This window comes from Hemitrygon akajei, chromosome 4 (assembly GCF_048418815.1).
Source record: "Hemitrygon akajei chromosome 4, sHemAka1.3, whole genome shotgun sequence".
Lineage (NCBI taxonomy): Eukaryota > Metazoa > Chordata > Chondrichthyes > Myliobatiformes > Dasyatidae > Hemitrygon > Hemitrygon akajei.
Window position 1 is genome coordinate 29,177,907 of NC_133127.1, and position 19,378 is coordinate 29,197,284.

Here is a 19,378-nt window from a genome sequence, read left to right on the forward strand (position 1 = left end):
TTCTGTGGTGCAGAGGAGGATGCTGCCTGGATTAGATATTATAACTTGGAAGGATATGTTGAGCATCTCGGGCATTTCTCTTTGCAGCAAAGGAGGATGAGAGGTCTACAAGGTGATGAGTGGCATAGATTGAGTGGATAGCCATAGACTTTTGCCCATGACAATACCGAGGGCATTATCATAAGGTGATGGGAGGAATGTGTAGGGGGAATGTTAGAGGTTTACTCACTCACACATTGCGAAGATTTGGCATGACATCTAAAACTTTGATGTGTGTTGGAGAGCCTGTGTTATTGAATGGAACCAATCTTGAATAGAAAATCCTACAAAAAGTAGTGATACGGCCCAGTCCATCATGGGTAAAGCTCACCTCACCGTTGAGCACTTCTGCATGGAAATTTACCACTTTTGAACTTTGGTGGCTATGTGGGGCACCCTGTTGGGGCGTGGTGGTAGAGGCAGATACATTAGGAACATTTAAGAAACTTGTAGATAGGCACATGGATGAAAGTAAACTGCATGGCTTTGTAGGCGGGAAGAGTTAGAGTAGGTTAAAAGGACAGCACAATATTGTGGTCCAAGGGTTCTGTATTGTGCTGTCGTGTCTTATGTTTTATGTTCGAGGTTATTTGCAGATTAAGAGGAGACTGCATATAGAATATGCCTACAGTTCTGGTCTTGATTTTGAAGGAAGGATATACTTTTAGAGAATGTTTACAATATTGATTTCTGGAGTGAAGGTGTTGAATATGAAGAAAGATTGGGTCTATATTTATAGAAATTTAGGAGAATAAGAAGTGACCTGATTGAAACAAAAGAAAGAGAACATCTGCAGATGCTGGAAATCTGAGCAACACACACTAAACGCTGGAGGAGCTCAGCAGGCCGGGCAGCATTTTCTGTGAGTTGATTGAAACAGAAGATTTTTAGCTGTTTTAGCAGTGTGGATCTTTTCTCCTTTAGGAGAATCTAGAACCGTAGGTCACTGGATGGCCTACTTGAGACTGATGTGAAGGGACATTTTTATTAAATTGGCATAAGTATTTCAAACACTTTGATGATGATATAGTGAATATTTTTAAAGTAGATAATTGTAAACAGCTGGAAGTTTACCATGGATAGACAAGAATGCAGAGCTGAGGCTGCAATCAGATCATCTGCAATCTTATTAAATAGCAGAGTAAGCCTGTCAGGCCAATATTGACTGCTGCTGCTTCTCGTGCTACTACATGTATATAGTGTTCTGCCATAGGTGGTCTGTGTTGAATGCACTTTGCTATACTTTCTAACTGGTCAGAGTCAGGTTTATTAACACTGACATGTGTCATGCAATTTGTTGTTTTGCGACAGCAGTACAGTGCACTCTACAAAAATTACAATAAAACTAAATAAATACTGCAGAAGGGGAATTGCGAGGTAGGATTCATGGGTTCAATGGCTGTTCAGTTATCTGATGGCAGAGGAGAAGACACTGTTCTTTAAACATTTGAGTGTAGCTCTTCAGGCCCCTGTACTTCCTCCCAGATAGTAGTACTGAGAAGAGGCCATGTCCGATTGTGAGGGTCCTTAATGTTGGAAGCTGCCTTCTCGAGGCACCGTCTCTTGAAGACCAAAGTTCAAAGTAACTTTGTTATCAAAGTTCATATGCATACCACACTGAGATTCATTTTCTTGTGGGCATTCACAGTTATTAGAAAGGAAAACAACAGAATCAATGAAAACCCTCACACAAAGACGGACAACCAGTGCAAAAGGCAACAAACTGTGCAAAAAGAAAAGAAAAGAATAATGAGTAATCAATAAATATTGATAATGTGAGTGATAGAGTCCTTATAAGTGAGTCTATAGGTTGTGGAATCTGTTGAATCTGGGTGAGTGAAGTTATCCCCTTTGGTTCAAGAGCTTGATGGTTGAGGGGTAATAGCTGATCCTGTGCCTGGTGGTGGTACCACCTCCCTGATGGCAGCAGTGAGAAGAGAGCATGGCCTGGGGCCCTGATGGATGCTGCTTTCCTGCATCAGTGCTCCTTCTAAATGTGCACAATGGTGAGGGGAGCGGTACATCTGATGGACTGGGCCGTATCTGCTACTTTTTCCAGTTTTTTTTTCATTCAATGCCATTGGCGTTCCCATTTCAGGCTGCAACGCAACCGGTTAGTATCTTCTCCTCTGTGCATCCATAGAAGTTTGTCAAGTTTTTAGATGACATACCAAATCTGCGCAAACTTCTGAGAAAGTTGAGGTGCTATCGTGACTTCTTAGTAATGGTGGTTACATGCTGGATCCAGAACACACCCTCTGAAATGATAATGGCAAGGAATTTAAACTCTCCGGCTCTGATCCCCTGATGAGGACTGGCTCACGATCCTCTGGTTCCTTCAGTGGTCAAATAGCAGTTGTTTGATTTTTGCTGACATTGAGTGAGAGGTGGTTGTTGTGGCACCATTCAGCCAGCTTCTCAAATCTCCTTCCTAAATGCTGTATCAGCCCACAAATTATGGTGTCATCAGCAAGCTTAAATATGGCCTTGGAGCTGTACTTAGCCTCACGGTCATAAGTATAAAGTGAGTAGAGCAGGGGGCTGAGCACACAAGCTTGTCGTGCACTTGTGCTGATGGAGATTGTGGAGGAGATGTTATTGCCAGTCTGAACTGACTGGGTCTGCAAGTGAGGAAATTGAGGATCCAGTCCACAAGGAGGTATTGAGCTTATTGGTTAATTTTGAAGGAATGACAGTGTTGAATGCTGATCTGTAGTCAATGACGAGCATCCTGATGTATGCAACTTCACTGTTGCGAGGAGAGTCAATGAAACAGCACCTGATGTTGGCTTGGGGTGATGGATGGAAATCACTCCTCAGGCAGGAGTCAATGACGAGCATCCTGATGTATGCAACTTCACTGTTGCGAGGAGAGTCAATGAAACAGCACCTGATGTTGGCTTGGGGTGATGGATGGAAATCACTCCTCAGGCAGGAGTAGATGTGCTTCATCACCAGCCCCTCAGATCACTGTACTCTGTGGTGGGGAGCTTGCAGCTCATGATGGAGCTGGCTGACTTGATGACGCTTTGTAAGCTCTTTCGATCCTGTGAATTGGTGCCTTTATACCGGGCAGTGATGCAACCAGTGCGTATGCTCGCCACTACACAGCTGTAGAAATTTGCTAGAGTCTTTGGTGACATACCACATCTCCTAATGAAATATAGTCACTGGCATGTCTTCTCGATTGCATCAATATGTACAGTGAACAACATTATTTTGCATGCCATCCATACAGTGTATTGAGTAAGCACAAGGGAAAAACAATAACAAAATGCAGAATATAGTGTTAAGGTTACAGGGAAGAGGCAGTGCAGGCAGACAATAAGGTGCAGTTGCATGACAAGGTAGCTGGTGGCTTTTGTATCCGCTGTCCAATGGGAAAAGAACGTCTGGGATGGGAAGGGTCTTTGATTATGCTGGCTGTTTTATGAGAAGTAGAGAGGCTGGTGAGGATCCACAGAGGAGGCTGGTGTCTGTGACGTGCTGACTATGTGCACAACTCTACAGTTACTTGTGGTGTTGAGCAGACTAGTTGCCCTACTGAGCCGTGATGCATTTGGCTTAGAGACGCTTCCGGTGGTGCATCTCTAAAGTTTGATGAGGGCCGAAGGTGACATGCGTAAGCTCCTTAGCTTACTGAGGAAAGGCATTGGTGAGCTTTCTTGGCCCTGGCATCTATGTGGTTGGACTGGGATAGGTTATTGGTGATGTTTACAGCATTCAGCCACCTCCACCTCAGCACTATTGATGTAAAGAGGAACATGTTTACCACCCTGCTTCCTGAAGTCAGTGGCCAGCTCTTTTTTTAAATTCAGAGTTGCTCCCCATGTAAATATGGGCAGTGCTGAGACCCTTGGCTGTGAAATGCAGATGTGTTGTCTGGTATCTCTGAATTAATTGTTTGTAATGAGCTAGATTTAGCAATGTTCTTTTCTCCTTGTTTAATGACTAAGCTTCACCTAACAGCTCGAAATTCTTTCTTTGGCAGGAAGCTGAGTGTAAAGGCAATCACCAATCCTAATCTGTTGGACAATGTGGGCAATCCGGCAACAAATGGCCTGTATGATTTGGCATTGGGTCCAGCTGATTCCAAGGAAGTATGTGGTACTTGTGCTCAGGATTTCACTAACTGCCCAGGCCACGTGGGCCATATAGATCTTCCACTCACGGTCTACAATCCCTTATTTTTTGATGTAAGTATTGGGATCTCTTTGGGAGGGGGAGGGTGGAAAGAAACAATGTGAATGGATGTGTGATGATGACTGAACTAAATACCAGAAAAGGCTGAAAATATTTATTTGTCATTCATTGTCTGTGAGAGAGAAAGAGTATTAACTCTTTTTCTCTTCATATTTGCTACTTGTCATGTTGTGTCTTTACATCTTTTTCTGTTGTGATCAGTATTGCTTTGTGATATGGGATCACTTGGGATTTTTTCCTGTTGTGCGTAGTTAACCCTTTTCTTCCTGGGATAATTTCTGTGAACTTCCTCTGGACCCTCTTCAATGCCAGGACATCTTTTCTCAAAAACTGCTCACAATACTCCAAGTACGGTCTGATCAGTGCCTTATAAAACCTCCGTATTTATATCCTTGCTTTTGTATTCTAGTCCTCTTGAAATGAATGCTAACATTGACTTTGCTTCCCTTATCAGTGACTCAGCCTACAAGTTAACCTTTAGGGGATTCTGCAGAGAACTCCCAAGTCCCTTTGCACCTCTGATTTTTAATTTTTTCTCCATTTAGAAAATAGTCTATGCTTTTATTCCTTCTGCCAAAGTGCATGGCCATATAATTCCCTACAATGTATTTCATCTGCCACTTCTTCGCCCACACTTCCAATCTGTCTAGGCCATTCTTCAGACTCTCTGTTTCCTCAACACTATCTGCTCCTCAACCTATCTTTGTATCATCCACACACTTGGCCACAAAGCCATCGTCCAAATAAACGAAGCAGTCCCAATACCAACCCTTGTATTACAGTAGTGGTCACCTTCAGCCAAACAGAAAAAGCCCCCTTTATTCCCACTTTTTGCCTCTTGCAAGTCAGACAATCTTCTATCCATGTTTGTATCTTTCCTGGGCTTTTATTTTGTTAAGCAGCCTCATGCATGACACCTTGTCAAAAGGCCTTCTGAAACTCCAAATAATCAACATCCGCTGACTCTCCTTTGTCGATCCCGCCTGTTATTTCCTAAACATCTGTCCCTATACTTGCCTCTAAACATCTTAAAATTATGTTCCCTTGTAGTAGACATTTCCATTCTGGGAAAAAAAATCTCTGGCTCTCTGGCTCTAAGCCTCTTATCATCTTGTACACCTCTATCAAGTCATCTCTCATCCTGCTGGATCATTTAAGTTATGTTTATTATAGTTCAGCTAGGTTGTTTCTTCCTTCATTGAACAGAATGCACATGTACAATTACTTGGTTTGTGATTCGATAGTCTGCGTTAGTAATTGTAGGGAAAGACCATAAGATATAGGAGCAGAATTAGGCCATTAGGCCAACTGCTCTGCCATTTCATCATGGCTGATCCAATTTTCCTCTTAGCCCCAAGCTCTTGCCTCCTTCCCGTATCCCTTCGTCCCCTGACTAATCAAGAATCCATCAACCTCTGCCTTAAATATACATAAAGACTTGGCCTCCACAGCTGCCTGTGGCAAAGAATTCCACAGATTCACCACTCTCTGGCTAAAATTCTTCCTCATCTCCATTCTCAAAGGACAGCCCTCTTTTCTGAGGCTGTGTTCTGTGGTCTTAGACTCTCCCATCATAGGAAATATTCTCTGCACATCCATTCCATCAAGGTCCTTCACCATTTGATAGGTTTCAATGAGGTCACCCCTCATTCTTCTGAATTTTAATGAATACAGGCCCAGAGCCATCAAATGCTTTCCAGATGACAAGACCTTCAGTCCTGGAATCGTTTTTGTGAACCTCCTTTGAACCCTCTCCAGTTTCAGCACATCCTTTCTAAGATAAGGGGCCCAAACCTGCTCACAATACTCCAAGTGAGGCCTCACCAGTGCTTTATAAAGTCTCAACATTACATCCTTGCTCTTATATTCTAGTACTCTTGAAGTGAATGCTAACGTAATATGTTTTACTTGTTATAGTTTCTCGTCTTTTTCTTTATTCCATTTCTTATGGTTCTGATCATTGACCTTAAACTTTCCTCAAAGACTAGAGTTTCTCCAAATTATTATTTTGCACTTTGGTCTAAAACATATTTCCGTTACATTTAAGTGCTCCTTTTATATTTTCACCAAGAATTGAGCTAGTGTGTGCTTGGTACAACCAAACAATCATAACTAACTGATTGCAGAGTTTCACAACTTTGAATGTGGCTTCTAAATCAAAAGAAGATCATGATAATGGAAAGACAGGAAAAAACTTGTTGTGATCTTGATCCCAAATGACTGAGTAGGCATGAAATCTTTTAATTTTTTTTGGTTAAATCAATGTTTCCATGCAGAAACTTTACCTTATGATACGGGGCTCCTGCCTGAACTGCCATATGCTGACGTGCCCTCGTGCGGTAATGTACCTGCTGTTAAATCAACTACAAATAGTAGATTGTGGAGCTGTTGAAGATGTGTATGAATTGGAGAAAATATTGAATGAGGTGAGTACTTAATATTGATTTGAAGCACTGTTAATTCTCTTGGAGCTTATAAGTTACTTGTTTTCCTGGAAAACACAGAGAATATGTGATTTCAATAATTTTTCGTGGACAATATTTATTCTAGACACAATGGCATAGCAATAAGCTTCTGAATATTTATCCCTTTGCTATTTACGGGACTTGCTCTTGTGCGCAGATTGGCTACTACATTTGCTTTCGTACCAGTGTGTGGCAGGGGTTTGGTGAATGTTTTTTAAAAAAAAAGTCCAGTGCTGGAACAGAGGACCAGTGAGGTTTAGAAAAAATCCAGTGCTTGCTGGAAGAAAGAACCAATGAATGAGACCCGACACAGACCGGGAGACCGTTTCGTTGAACACCTACACTCTGTCCGCCAGAGAAAGCAGGACCTCCCAGTGGCCACACATTTTAATTCCATGTCCCATTCCCATTCTGATATGTCTATCCATGGCCTCCTCTACTGTCAAGATGAAGCCACACTCAGGTTGGAGGAACAACACCTTATATTCCGTCTGGGTAGCCTCCAACCTGATGGCATGAACATAGATTTCTCTAACTTCCGTTAATGCCCCTCCTCCCCTTCTTACTCCATCCCTTATTTATTTCCCCCCTCCCTTTTTTTTCTCTCTGCCCATCACTCTTTGCCTGTCCTCCATCTCCCTCTGGTGCTTCCCTCCCCCTTTCTTTCTCCCGAGGCCTCCCGTCCCATGATCCTTTCCCCTCTCCAGCTCTGTATCCCCTTTGCCAATCACCTTTCCAGCTCTTAGCTTCACCCCTCCCCCTCCTGTATTCTCCTATCATTTTGGAATTTCCCCCTCCCTCTCTTACTTTCAAATCTCTTACTATCTTTTCTTTCAGTTAGTCCTGACGAAGGGTCTCGGCCCGAAACGTTGACTGTACTTCTTCCTATAGATGCTGCCTGGCCTGTTGTGTTCCACCAGCATTTTGTGTGTGTTGCTTAAATCTCCAGCATCTGCAGATTTCCCCGTGTTTGCAATGAGTTTGCTGCTGTGTTCTTCATTTTTTAGCATAATGCATTGGCAGTAAAACCATTTGGTTGGACCAGCAGGGTTGAAAAGTGCCCTTTAACTGCAAATCCTGTTTGCCATTTGAAGCTTGGGGAGCTCTGCATAGACCGCAGATTTAACTTTCATCCCGCAGCTATTTCCATTCTCTTTTACTTGAATAATTAGTGAATACGTTTATCAAACATTCTGTAAGTGAAGCAGTAGTGTATTCAATTGTGGCAAACCCTGTTGAAACTGCATACTGTGCTTGCATCAAGTTTTGCAAAAACATGGCAGCAAAGAGCAGACTCAGAAAAAAGAAGTTTTCAATAATTCTCCATTGATTTTTTTTAACAGGTGTTGGAGAAAAATTCAAAGGCCACAATAGATGAAATCCAGGAAGCACTGAATGAACATACCCAGAAAGTGTTGAAAAATCGAATATCCTGCAAGGTTTCTCAAGTAAGCATAACGGAAGTTTTGTGGATTTCCACACTGTTGCAATACATCTTATGGAAAACAGATTATAGACTGCATCATAAAAGGCATTACATACATTTTGTTTTGAAGTGTTGGTTAATGGATAGGAGACTAAATTAGTAATGTTTGAATTGGAGATGGATTGGAGGTGTACATAGAAATAACAAATCTCTGGCGTGTACTGGGGTACATTGTAAGGTGATTGATGGAACGTACAGGGAAGATGTCAGGGGTACATCCTTTACACAGAGAGTGGTAGGTGCATGCAACACCCTGCCAAGGGTATTGGTAGAAGCAGATACATGGGGCATTTAAGAAACTTGCACACATGGATAATAGTAAAATGGAGTGCTATGTATGGAATGGTCGATTGATCTTGGAATAGATTGAAAGATTAACATAGCATTGTGGGCTGAAGGGCCTGTAATGTGTTCTATGTAATTTGTCAAACGATGGATGTAAAGGGATATAAGGAAACACTGATGATTAGTGGTAGAAACAATCTTCCAAACCCTTGACTTCCACCTTTTAAGAAGGCAAGGGTAGCAGATTCATGGGAACACCTCCACTCTCAAGTTCTCTTCAAGGTACCCCACCATTCTGACTTGAAAATAATTTGGCTTTCCTGTATCATTGCTGGGTCAGATCCCTGGAGCTGTCTGTCCAACAACTCCTGTGTTGTACCTTCACCACTGTGACGTTCTAGGAATGTGATATCTGTGAAAAGTGGAATAGAATTAATGAGGCAACTAGTCTCTCATTCCACAGCTGCTGACTGACCTCCTGGGTTGTCTGTCTCTAAACTGCATTGTGGGTCAGGATATCTAAATCCTATATATTTATATTTGTATCAAATTTTACAAAAAAAAAGACCTGTATTCTTAAGGAACTGCACTACATATTTAATAATCCTGTGATCCTTTCTGCAAAATATTGTTAATGTTTAAATTGTATTTTATTCTGTGATAACTTTAAAATCAATCATCTCCTCTCTTGATTACATCTTGACACTTCACCAACCATTTCTTGCTGATTACAATACTCACACCTCCTATCATTGTGTTTCTTCATTAAAAACAATGTATTATTTAACCGTGTATGCCCAAACCTCCATCTCGATATTATCACCTCCCCCCTCCTGCTCTTTCCTACATTCCTTGACCATCCCACTTCTTTCTAGATATTATAAAGACACCTTCCTGTTTGCAGTTCATCCCATTGTTTTCCCCAGATTTTTTATTTCACTTGTAATAATATTTTACATTTCTCCTTTACTGTAATTTATTTAAATATTGACTTCTCATCTGGTTGCCTCCTTTGCTAATTTATTCGCTTGTTCATTTCCTCCAATACCAACATGTGCTGTAATCCATATTAAGCATGTACAGAGTCCCATCATTTTAAGCCTAAATAAGGTTTGTATTATCTCATACAGAATGTCTGATCTTGCCTCTGAATGGAAATCTTTTAGACTTCTGATTGTTGTGCTTCAATCAGACAATATTACAACTCTCACTGCCTGCACCCACTGCAAAGCCAATAGTACAGCTGTCATTTCACTTGTATACACTGAGAAATCATCATGCATCCTCATTTGCTTTTTAATGTTGAAATCAGGCATTACGTATCCTACCCCACTCCAACGGGATCCCACTACCAAGCACATCTTTCCCTGCCCCCCCCCCCCCCTTTCTGCTTTCTGCAGGGATCTAAAAGACTACTACTACGCTTTCTCTGTTCAATTGAGCCCTCCTCTCATATTCTAGACATGGAACTGGATCCGTGGTGCCCCTTCCTCTCCTAAACCCACTCTGATATTTAAAAATACTCCATCTAGTTTCAATGTAATATGTTGTTCTCTTAATAAACATTTTCCACGGTTTTACGTAATGTAAGGTTAATGCTATTGGTAAATAACTTGCTGGGTTGCTAGCATTTTTGCCTAGTTTACGTTCTCCTTTCCATGCTTTTCTTTTTCCCATACATGGTTAAATAACTTCAGAATAACTTCCTTCCCTTTCTTACTCAAATTAGATAACATAACTAATCTGATCCCTGCTAAGGATTTTGTTTTCTAAGAACACTTTTGAATTCTGTCATGGTGAACATCACATTTAATGTACCCTCAAAATTTCCATCCTGTACCTAATGCTTCCAAGTTCTCTTATCATGTTTCCTTTCTTCTCCTTTTCCTTCATTACTCGTATTATCAGAACTATTACCAAAATTACCAGAAGTATGTACCAGTATTTCTCTGCTCTACATTCAATACTGCAGCTCTCTCTCCATCACATAACGCTTGGTATCCAATTTCCCTGGTGATAACCATTCATTTTTATCATCTTCCAAATTCTATTAATGGGTGTTTGTATTCCCCTAGAGTCACAAAACTTACTCCAATATTCCCGTTTCGCCTTTTGAATTGCTTTTCTTACTATTGCTTGTGTCTTTTTATACTCAATTAATTTTTTGAAGATTTTGTGTCCACTTTAACATTCTAAATGCTCTATTACAATCTCTTATTAATTCCCCACATTCTTTTGTCCACCATTTTCTTTTTAGCTTGGTGTGCTTACTGTTGCCACTGTCATTATTCTTTCTACAATTGTGTCCCACAAAAGATCCACATCCTGATTGATTTCAAAATTCTGCTAATCCCGATCACTTATTTCTTTACATTTTCACCAGTCATCCTTTTCAAATAGCCAGCGTACAGGCACATTTTCCTCATCTATCACTATTTCTATTCCTATTCGACATAATACAGAGTAATAATCACTGCCTGTTGTTGTTTCTTTAGAAACCTCCCATCTACACTTTCCTGCCAAAGGTACTGTAATTAATGTTAAATCGATTACTGATCCAGAACTTTCATTAAAATTTACTTCCTACTTACACATCCCCATAGGCTAGTGTATGCACCCACCACAGTTATAACATTTTACCCGTTCATCTTGTTTGCACTGCTCATCCATTATGTGCTCCTCCATGCCTCTCCCTTCCTTTACACACAGCCGTCACGAGCCCATATTTCTGACATTTATAACACCTAAGTGGTGGTGGAACATAGGCTCTGATACTAAAGCACATGAGCACCATTGTTACTTTTTCTGGTAAGGTTGAACCCTAAAATGTTAATGTAACAGATGTGCTCTCAACCTTTTCTTCATTCCTCACTGCTTTCAATCTTTTTATTTCAATCCTCCTTTTGATACATTTCTTTAGTTCCTGTAAGTTTTCATTGATTGGTATTCCCATTGTCACCCCTTCAACACCATTTTCCCCTAACACACTTTTCTGTAACTCTCTTTTGCCAATATTTAGTACCTTCATAGCTTTGTCCCTCTGTTCTGGATTTTTACAAACAACCAACAGTGCTCCATCACGCAGAATCTTTGGCATATTTAAATTTCCTATTACCTTCTTTAGATTGTTAGTCAGTGCGGTTGGACTCAATGTATTTACTTCACTCCCTTGTTTAAACCTAACCATTACTTAAAAGTCCTTCAAGTCAATATTGTTCTCTATCATGATTATCATTTTCTCATTTATTTCCACTTTTCCTATCTGTCAGCACTTTCTTCCACTCCTTATGGTCTCTTACATCCTTCTTTTCTCTTCCACTACAATTATGAGCCATCCCAACCTGGGCACAGTTCAGATTATGTCCTGCTAGACTCCATTCTCTAGTTCCAGTTCATCCAAATGGAGCTATCTCCTGGGTGTTTCCAGCATTTTTTAAAAATTTCTCATTTCTGGAATCTGCAGCTTTATTGATTTTTAATTCCGAGAGCGCCGCTCAGTCAAGGAGGTCATTAAATACGATATGGCAATATGGGGCTGAATAGCATCCAGATCAGCCATGATGGAATGGTGGAGCAGACTCGATGGGCTGAATGGCATAATTCTGCTCATATGTCTGATGGTCTTATGGTCATTTGCAAGCAACACCTGCATCTCCTGTTAATGTATAAAAGATATATAAGTTAATATATAAATGTCTGTCTTGCCCCAATACTTTTGAGCACCAATTGAATTTTATTGAGTGGCCGTTGAGCTTCATTGCAGCCCGTCTTCAACTCTGGTGTCTTTCTATTTTGCATATTGTCTTCAATCACTGCTTCCCTTTTTCGTTGGCTAGTTGGTGATACCAATAGTCTTAGTTTAAGGAATGTACAAGAATGAAATAGTTTCAATTGTTCTCTCACTCTCCTTTTACCTAGAGAAGAGACCATGCCAATACTTTGTTTCTTTCTGTCCCACCCCAGAAGTTTAACACTTTTAAAACCTGTGTAGAAAAGCAAAGTCCAGCACAGTACAGGTCCTTCGGCTCACAATGCTTTGCCAACCTTTCAGCCTACTCTTTGAGATCAATCTATCCTTTCTTTCCTTTCTACATTTTTTTTTTATCATTCACGTGACTGACTGAGAGTTTATTTACATACCCCGAATGTATCTGTCTCTATTGCCACCCATGGCAGGGCATTCCATGCACCCACCACTCTATGTGTAAAGAACTTGCCTCTGACATTACCCCTGAACCCCCCTTCCCCCTCAATTATACTTTCCTCCAATCACCTGCTCCCTGGTATTAGCTTTTTTCACCCTGGGGCAAAGTCTCTGTCTATCCACTCGATCCATGCCTCTTAATCATCTTGTGCACCTTTATCAAGTCACCGCTATGGAAGTGAATAAACAGTTGATGTTTCGAGCCAAGACCCTTCTTCGGCCCAAAACGTCAACTGTTAAATAGTTCCAGCAGTTTTTGTCTTTCTCCTCCCAATTCTCACATGATGTGCCACACTACCAACCATCTAAAATACTCCTTGCAGATGTTTATTGTAATTCTTTCCCCACATCTTGATACTTCATAAGCATCATGGGGGAGTCTTTCATTTTACCAAGTGGAAGATTTTTGTTCAGATCAATATCCAGCAGAAGCTCCCTGGTACCTTGTTCTTGTCACTTCCTTCCTGTTAGTTAGGCATTCTGCAGGCAATTGAAACACAGAGTCATAGAGCAGTCATAGTCAATACAGAAACAGGCCCCTCAGCCCATCTAGTCTGTGCTGACTTGTGTTACGAACCCCGTAACTGGGTTACTTACCAGCAAAGATAGAGGCGTCCGTTGGAGTCTGGTGATACTATTTTTAACAGTATTTATTAGTAAAAATACACAAAAATAATATCAATGCAAATATACAGATAATATACGTCATCAATACTAAACCTAAAAGTGTGGGTATAATAATAATCAATAAGAAATAAGCTCTATCGTTGTCTAGGGGATAATGAATTGTCCGATGGAAATATAAAGTTTGTTTCAGTTCACGCAGGCTGCGGTGTTTGTTTGTCGCTGTGTTGCAATTGTTGGAGAGAGAGAGAGATAGAAGAATGGGAACAGTTACCGCTATTGTTTTTGCCAACCTTCCTTTATGATTTCGATCCGTCGGTGTCTCGTTGTTGTGGCCGTTCAAGTATGACCTCTCCTTTAGCTAAACCGTTCTTCCGTGATGAGCCCGCCACCCAGGCAAGGGAGGACACACACGAGCCCTCACCGGCCTTCGCTATAAAACGCTGTCACTGGATTTCTAGCGTTTCTCCTGGTGCGTCTGAGGGGTGTTCCCCAGACCCGTCTTTTATCCTCACTCACGGGGTCTCAGATGTCAATCAGGTTGGGATGATGCAATTCCTCAACCAGACCACTCTGGCTGTCCCCTGAGGGGTTTCAATGAATAGTACAGTACTCAATACACAATTCCTTCTCCAAGAGACAATAGCAGTAATCAGTGGTTCCGTTCCGCTTTTGTTAGGAGACATTCCACCTTGTTGTGTATTCTGTGTTGTCTATAACAACTGCCTTTGCTGTGATCCTGCGTCTCTCTCTCTCATTACTGACATGATATATATCTCTCTCACTTCCTGGGTATCAGACCCGAAATAATAGCGATTTTGTGATTCTCAAAAGGGGGGGGGGGGGGCGACTTTGCTCCCTTCATTCGTAACACTTGTTTTTCTGCCTGGTCCCATCTGCCCATACCTGGACCATACCTGTCTCATCTATGTACTTTTCAAAGCTTAAGTGTTGCAGTAGAACCTGCATCCACCACTGCTTTTGGCAGCTCGTTCTACACTTGCACCACCCTCTGAGTGAAGAAGTTCCCTCTCAGGTTCCCCTTAAACATTTCACCTTTCACCCTAAACCAATGATTTCTGGTTTCAGTCTCACCCAACTTCAGGGGAAAAGTGTGCATGTTCTCACCCTATGTGTATCTCTTCATGGAGGGAATTCTCATTAGACTAACAGATAGTCTTTTGGGAAAAGAGAAGGAAGGAACCAGGGATGTACAGAAAAAAATATGAGCTAAACTAACCAGAACACAGTCTCAAGCAAAGTATAGTTCAGGGTATAAGTCTTTTACACAGACGGCAGTGAGTGCATTGCCGGGGTAGTGGTAGAAGCAGATAGATTAGGGGCAGTTAAGAAATTCTTAACTGGATAGGTACATGGATGATAGAAAAATGGAGGGATGTGTTGGAAGGAAGGGCTAGGTTGATCTCAGAGAAGATTAAAAAGGTCAGCATAATATCATAGGCTGAAAAGTCTATTATTTAATATTGAGTGTTCTTCGTATTTGTACATTTTATTAGTGATATCACGTTGTAGATCTGTTTTGTTCCAAGGTGAAAACTGTGACTGACTGCAAGGATAAGTTAATAAGGGATTTCTGGAAAATACACATGAAATCAAGGAAGTGTCCAAACTGCAAGTAAGTGATGTGTTGGAAATAACATTTAAAAAAGATAAAATGTTAACAACACACACAAAATCCTGGAGGGTCCTGTCGAAGGGTCTCAGCCTGAAACGTCGACTGTACTTTTTTCCTTAGATGCTGCCTGGCCTGCTGAGGTCCTCCAGCATTTTGCGTGTGTTGTTTTGATTTGTACCATCTGCAGATCTTCTCTTGTTTGAGATAAAATGTTACTATTTTTGACATTATGCACAAGATTTCTTCTGGAATTGAAGGTGTTGAATGTGTTAGGAACTAGTCCTGAATCTTTTTAAAGCAAGACATGTAAATTCTCCTGCCTTAACATTAGCTCTTCAAAAATTCAAGGCTTGATTCAGTGCTTTCTACAAAATGATTTGACTTCAGTTGGAGGAATAGAAGTAATAGGCAAATCCTTGGCCATCATGGGGTCTGTTCCATGAGATAGAAGCAAATAATTGATTACCAACAAAGCAATAAACTCTGCACAGATGATGAGGTTAAAATCGCTCTATTAGTACAGTTGCTGAGGGGAAAAAATGAAACTTGACATTAACAAATTACTCCTGAAATCCCAGCTTAGAAACATAGGAATGAGGGGAAAGCTCTCCAGGAGCTGATCATGCCTATCCATAAGATGTAGGAGGCCCTTTGGCCCTCCAAGTCTGCTCTACCATTTAATCATGACAGATCCATTTCCCTCTCATACCCATTCTCCTGCCTTCTCCCCATATCCTTTGACACCCTTTCTAATCTAGGATATTTCAACTTCCAGTTTAAATATGCTTAATGACCTGACCTCCACAGCTACTTGTGGCAACAAATTCCACAGATTCACCACCCTCTGGCTAAAGAAATTCCTCCTCATCTCAGTTCTAAATGGATGTCCCTCTATTCCAATGCTGTACCCAGTGGTTCTAGACTCCCTCACCATAGGATACATCCTTTCCACATCCACTATCGAGGCCTTTCAACATTCAATAGGTTTCAATGAGATGCCCCTCCGCCCCCCCCCCCCCACATTCTACTAAATTTCAGTGAGTACAGGCCCAGACCCATTAAATGCTCCTCATATGATCATTCCGGGAATCATTCTTGTGAACCTCTTCTGAACCCTTTCCAATGTCAACACATCCTTTCTTAGATAAGAGGCTCGAATGTTCACAATACTCCCAAAGGAAGGTGTCTGTCATTGGTTGTTAATTCCCCTCTTCTGGTAGTGCCTGACCTGCTGAGTTCCTCCAGAATTTTTTGTGTGTTGCTCTGAATTTTTAGCCTCAGCAGAATTTCTTGCATTTATGTCTTTGGTGAAAGGCAGTCAACTTGGCCTTGATTTCCTTGCTGAGGGAGAGAATTGGGATTTATACTATGGTGGTTTTGTCTTGGAAATTGCCAGCAGCTCTTCAATTCTCTTTCAGAAGTGAATGATTCCTGTAGTATTTTAAGAAAGGAAATCTGCACTCCATGGCCACTTTATTAGGTACACCTCGTTAATGTAGATATTTAATCAGCCAATCATATGGCAGCAACTCAATGCATAAAAACATGCAGGGATGGTCAAGAGTTTAGTTGTTGTACAGACCAAACATCAGAATGGGGAAGAAATGTGATTAAGTGACCTTGACCACTTGGTAGGTGCTGAACGGGGTGGTTTGAGTATCTCAGAAACTGCTGATCCCTGAGATTTTCATGCACAACAGTCTCTAGAGTTTACAGAAAATGGTGCAATTAACAAAAAAAAATCCAGTGAGTGGCAGCAGTTCTATAGTCTAAAGTGTCTTGTTACTTAGAGAGAAGAATAGCCAGAAAGTTCAAGCTGTCTGGAAGGCAGTAGTAATTCAAATAATCAAACTTTACAACAGTGTTGTGCAGAAGAGCATCTCTAAATGCAAATATGTTGAACCTTGAAGTGGATGGGTTACAGCAGCAGAAGACCATGAGCATATACTTAGTGGGGCCATTTTATTAGGTACAGGAGGTAGTATCTAATAAATTGGCCACTATTGTAAGTTGTTCTAGGACTCCAGCCGTATAATCTTGTTCGGTACTCTCCTTCACCGTGTGTGAGAGAGATGCAGTTATGCACTTGGAGGGAAAAAGAATGTAATGGCGGCATGTGGCTGTGATGCTGAGTTTGATGGGGAGAATCGATGAGCCCGTATCAATTTTACTTTGTGATTTCTCCTATCCAAACAGCGAAGAAATAACTCCAAGATCCGCTTGTGCAAGATGAAAGCATGTGGCCCAGGAAGAAATGCAGAAATGTGGTGTCTGAACTTGGGGCCATGGGTGTAAGGGAGGAGTTTTCATAGATGATCTGCAGGATAAATCTGTCACACTTTGTAGTGGTATGTGGGATAAAGTGCAGCTGGAGCTTGCTGCATTCAGAAACAGTGGCAGTATTTAAGAACCACTTGTGTGTTCAAGACTCAGAATGCCATGCAATGGCAACAGGCATATGGGATTAGTATCATCAGGCATGATAGTCAGCAAAGAGATGGTGGAATGATGGGTCTGCTTCTATGAATATCAGATTCCTCAGATTTATATTGAAGGAAACAATAGTCAAAAGAATGATACTAAATATCTGAAGCAACACTTTAATTTAACCTTTCAGAACATTTAATTGAGATTCACAGATGTATCATTGTTTTATACTTTGGATAGAATGGCAGATGGAGTTTTTTTTATAAAGCTTTGTTTTCTTTTTTGTAGAGCTGGAAAATCAATTGTACGAAAGGAACACAATAGCAAACTCATCGTGACGTACCCCTCAGCTGCACTCAAAGTCAAGTTGAAAAAAAATACTGATACAGTAGTGCAAGAAAATGCAGGTAAAGCTCAATAAAACTAACTGGACCGTTGCATCTTTCACAGGTCACAAAAGTAAATGGAGCAAGTGTGCCCTTAGTAATGTTAAGTGTCGAAGCTGGCTTCTCCATATCTCCAGTAGTGCAATGCTCTTCAAGTGTAGATTTGTGTTGTGCTTTCCGTTCGTGATCTGCAGCTGCTGTGAGCCAGCCTTACAGCAGATGGCGGATACAGACAGAAATCAAGTTACCCAAAGTTGTAGAATTTAATAATGAATTTGGAAAGCTGCAATGTGCTTGGTGGAAGATGAGTTGCTGCAACTCTTTCATGTTCCTGCTTCTCTCCCTCCAGCACGTCTCCAACCTTCACACTTCTCTATGGTTTTTTTTTGTCCACCCTCATCCTACTATCCATCTGTCTCCCCAAACTAGCCCCACCTCCCTTCCCCTCCCCTACCCGGCACAACCTGTCTGTTATCTTTCACCATCTGTAGTCCACGTCGCCTCAGGCTTCTGTTCTCCTCTTTATACTGGCTGTCTCCCCTCTGCATTTAGACCTGTTGCAGAGATTTAACCTGAAGCGTTGATAGCTTTCCTCACTTAGCTGCTGCTCAGCCCGCTGAGTTCCTCCAGCAGACTATCGGAGACCACAGACTGATTGGTTGAAGTGGAGTGAAGAATTAAAACGGGCTGGCAACAGGAAGCTCTGGGATCATCCCTTCAGTTGAGCGGAGATGTACCGCCAAGTGATCACCCGTTCTGCGTTCGTCTTCTCCAATGCAGAGGAGACCATATTGTGAATACTGAATGCATTACATTGGAACAAGTGCAACTGAGTGGCTGCTTCACCTGGAAAGACTGCTGGGTCCCTGGTTGGTCGGAAGGGAAGAGATGAAATGACAACTATTGTATCACCTGGGGTTTCAAGAGAAAGTGACGCAAGAAGGGGTGGAGGGGGGGACATCACGTGATGACGTAGGATCGAGACGCAGGGACCCAGCCCTCCCGTAAAAAGTTAATAAATTAATGTTTAAATGAAGAAAAGTTAGGCAATACTTTCTAAAAGTTACTTATAAACGACTCCGGACTGTGTCAAGCTATGCCTCAAGGAAGGAAGATGAAGAAAACTAATACCGGGAAGACTACGCAAGTTGGAACAAGAACAAGGCCCACGTCTACCGAGGAACCGCGGTCTCAGGTACATTATATCACCGGCGATACGGAACAGGAGACTGTGGCAACATTGGCCACAGGAAAAGACCACCGTGAGCTCCGCAAACGCGAAGGATGGAGCATGCGCAAACGGGAGCAACAAGAACTACAAAGCCCAGCTACCACTGCAACTGAAAGTGATAGCGAATCGGAGGGAGAGTCAAATCTCTCGGAAAGATCAGCTGAAGGTGGTAAAAGTCCTTCTAGAAATATAGAAAAGACTTTGAGGCAAATAATGCGTAAATTAGACACATTAAAAGTAATTAAAAATAATCAAAAAAGACTCGAAAAAAAAATGACCAAAATGGAGATTATGCTTGATAAAACGACAAAGAGACAGAAAAAAATGGGAAAAAGAATTAAGGACTTGGAAACTACAACGGAAGACATGGTTGAAAGAATGGACAAAATAGA

The 19,378-nt window shown here is 41.4% G+C and overlaps 1 protein-coding gene across 2 annotated transcripts in view; it reads left to right on the forward strand.

The window, feature by feature from the left end:
• The window catches only part of polr1a (RNA polymerase I subunit A), a 198,316-nt gene that overhangs the window by 43,717 nt on the left and 135,221 nt on the right, over positions 1–19,378 (forward strand). For both annotated transcript variants that reach the window (XM_073042216.1, XM_073042217.1), the window contains exons 2-6: positions 4,031–4,235; positions 6,519–6,668; positions 8,051–8,155; positions 14,857–14,942; positions 17,658–17,776. In XM_073042216.1, the coding sequence (XP_072898317.1) occupies positions 4,031–4,235; positions 6,519–6,668; positions 8,051–8,155; positions 14,857–14,942; positions 17,658–17,776 (665 nt within the window). The remainder of the gene's footprint in view (positions 1–4,030; positions 4,236–6,518; positions 6,669–8,050; positions 8,156–14,856; positions 14,943–17,657; positions 17,777–19,378) is intronic.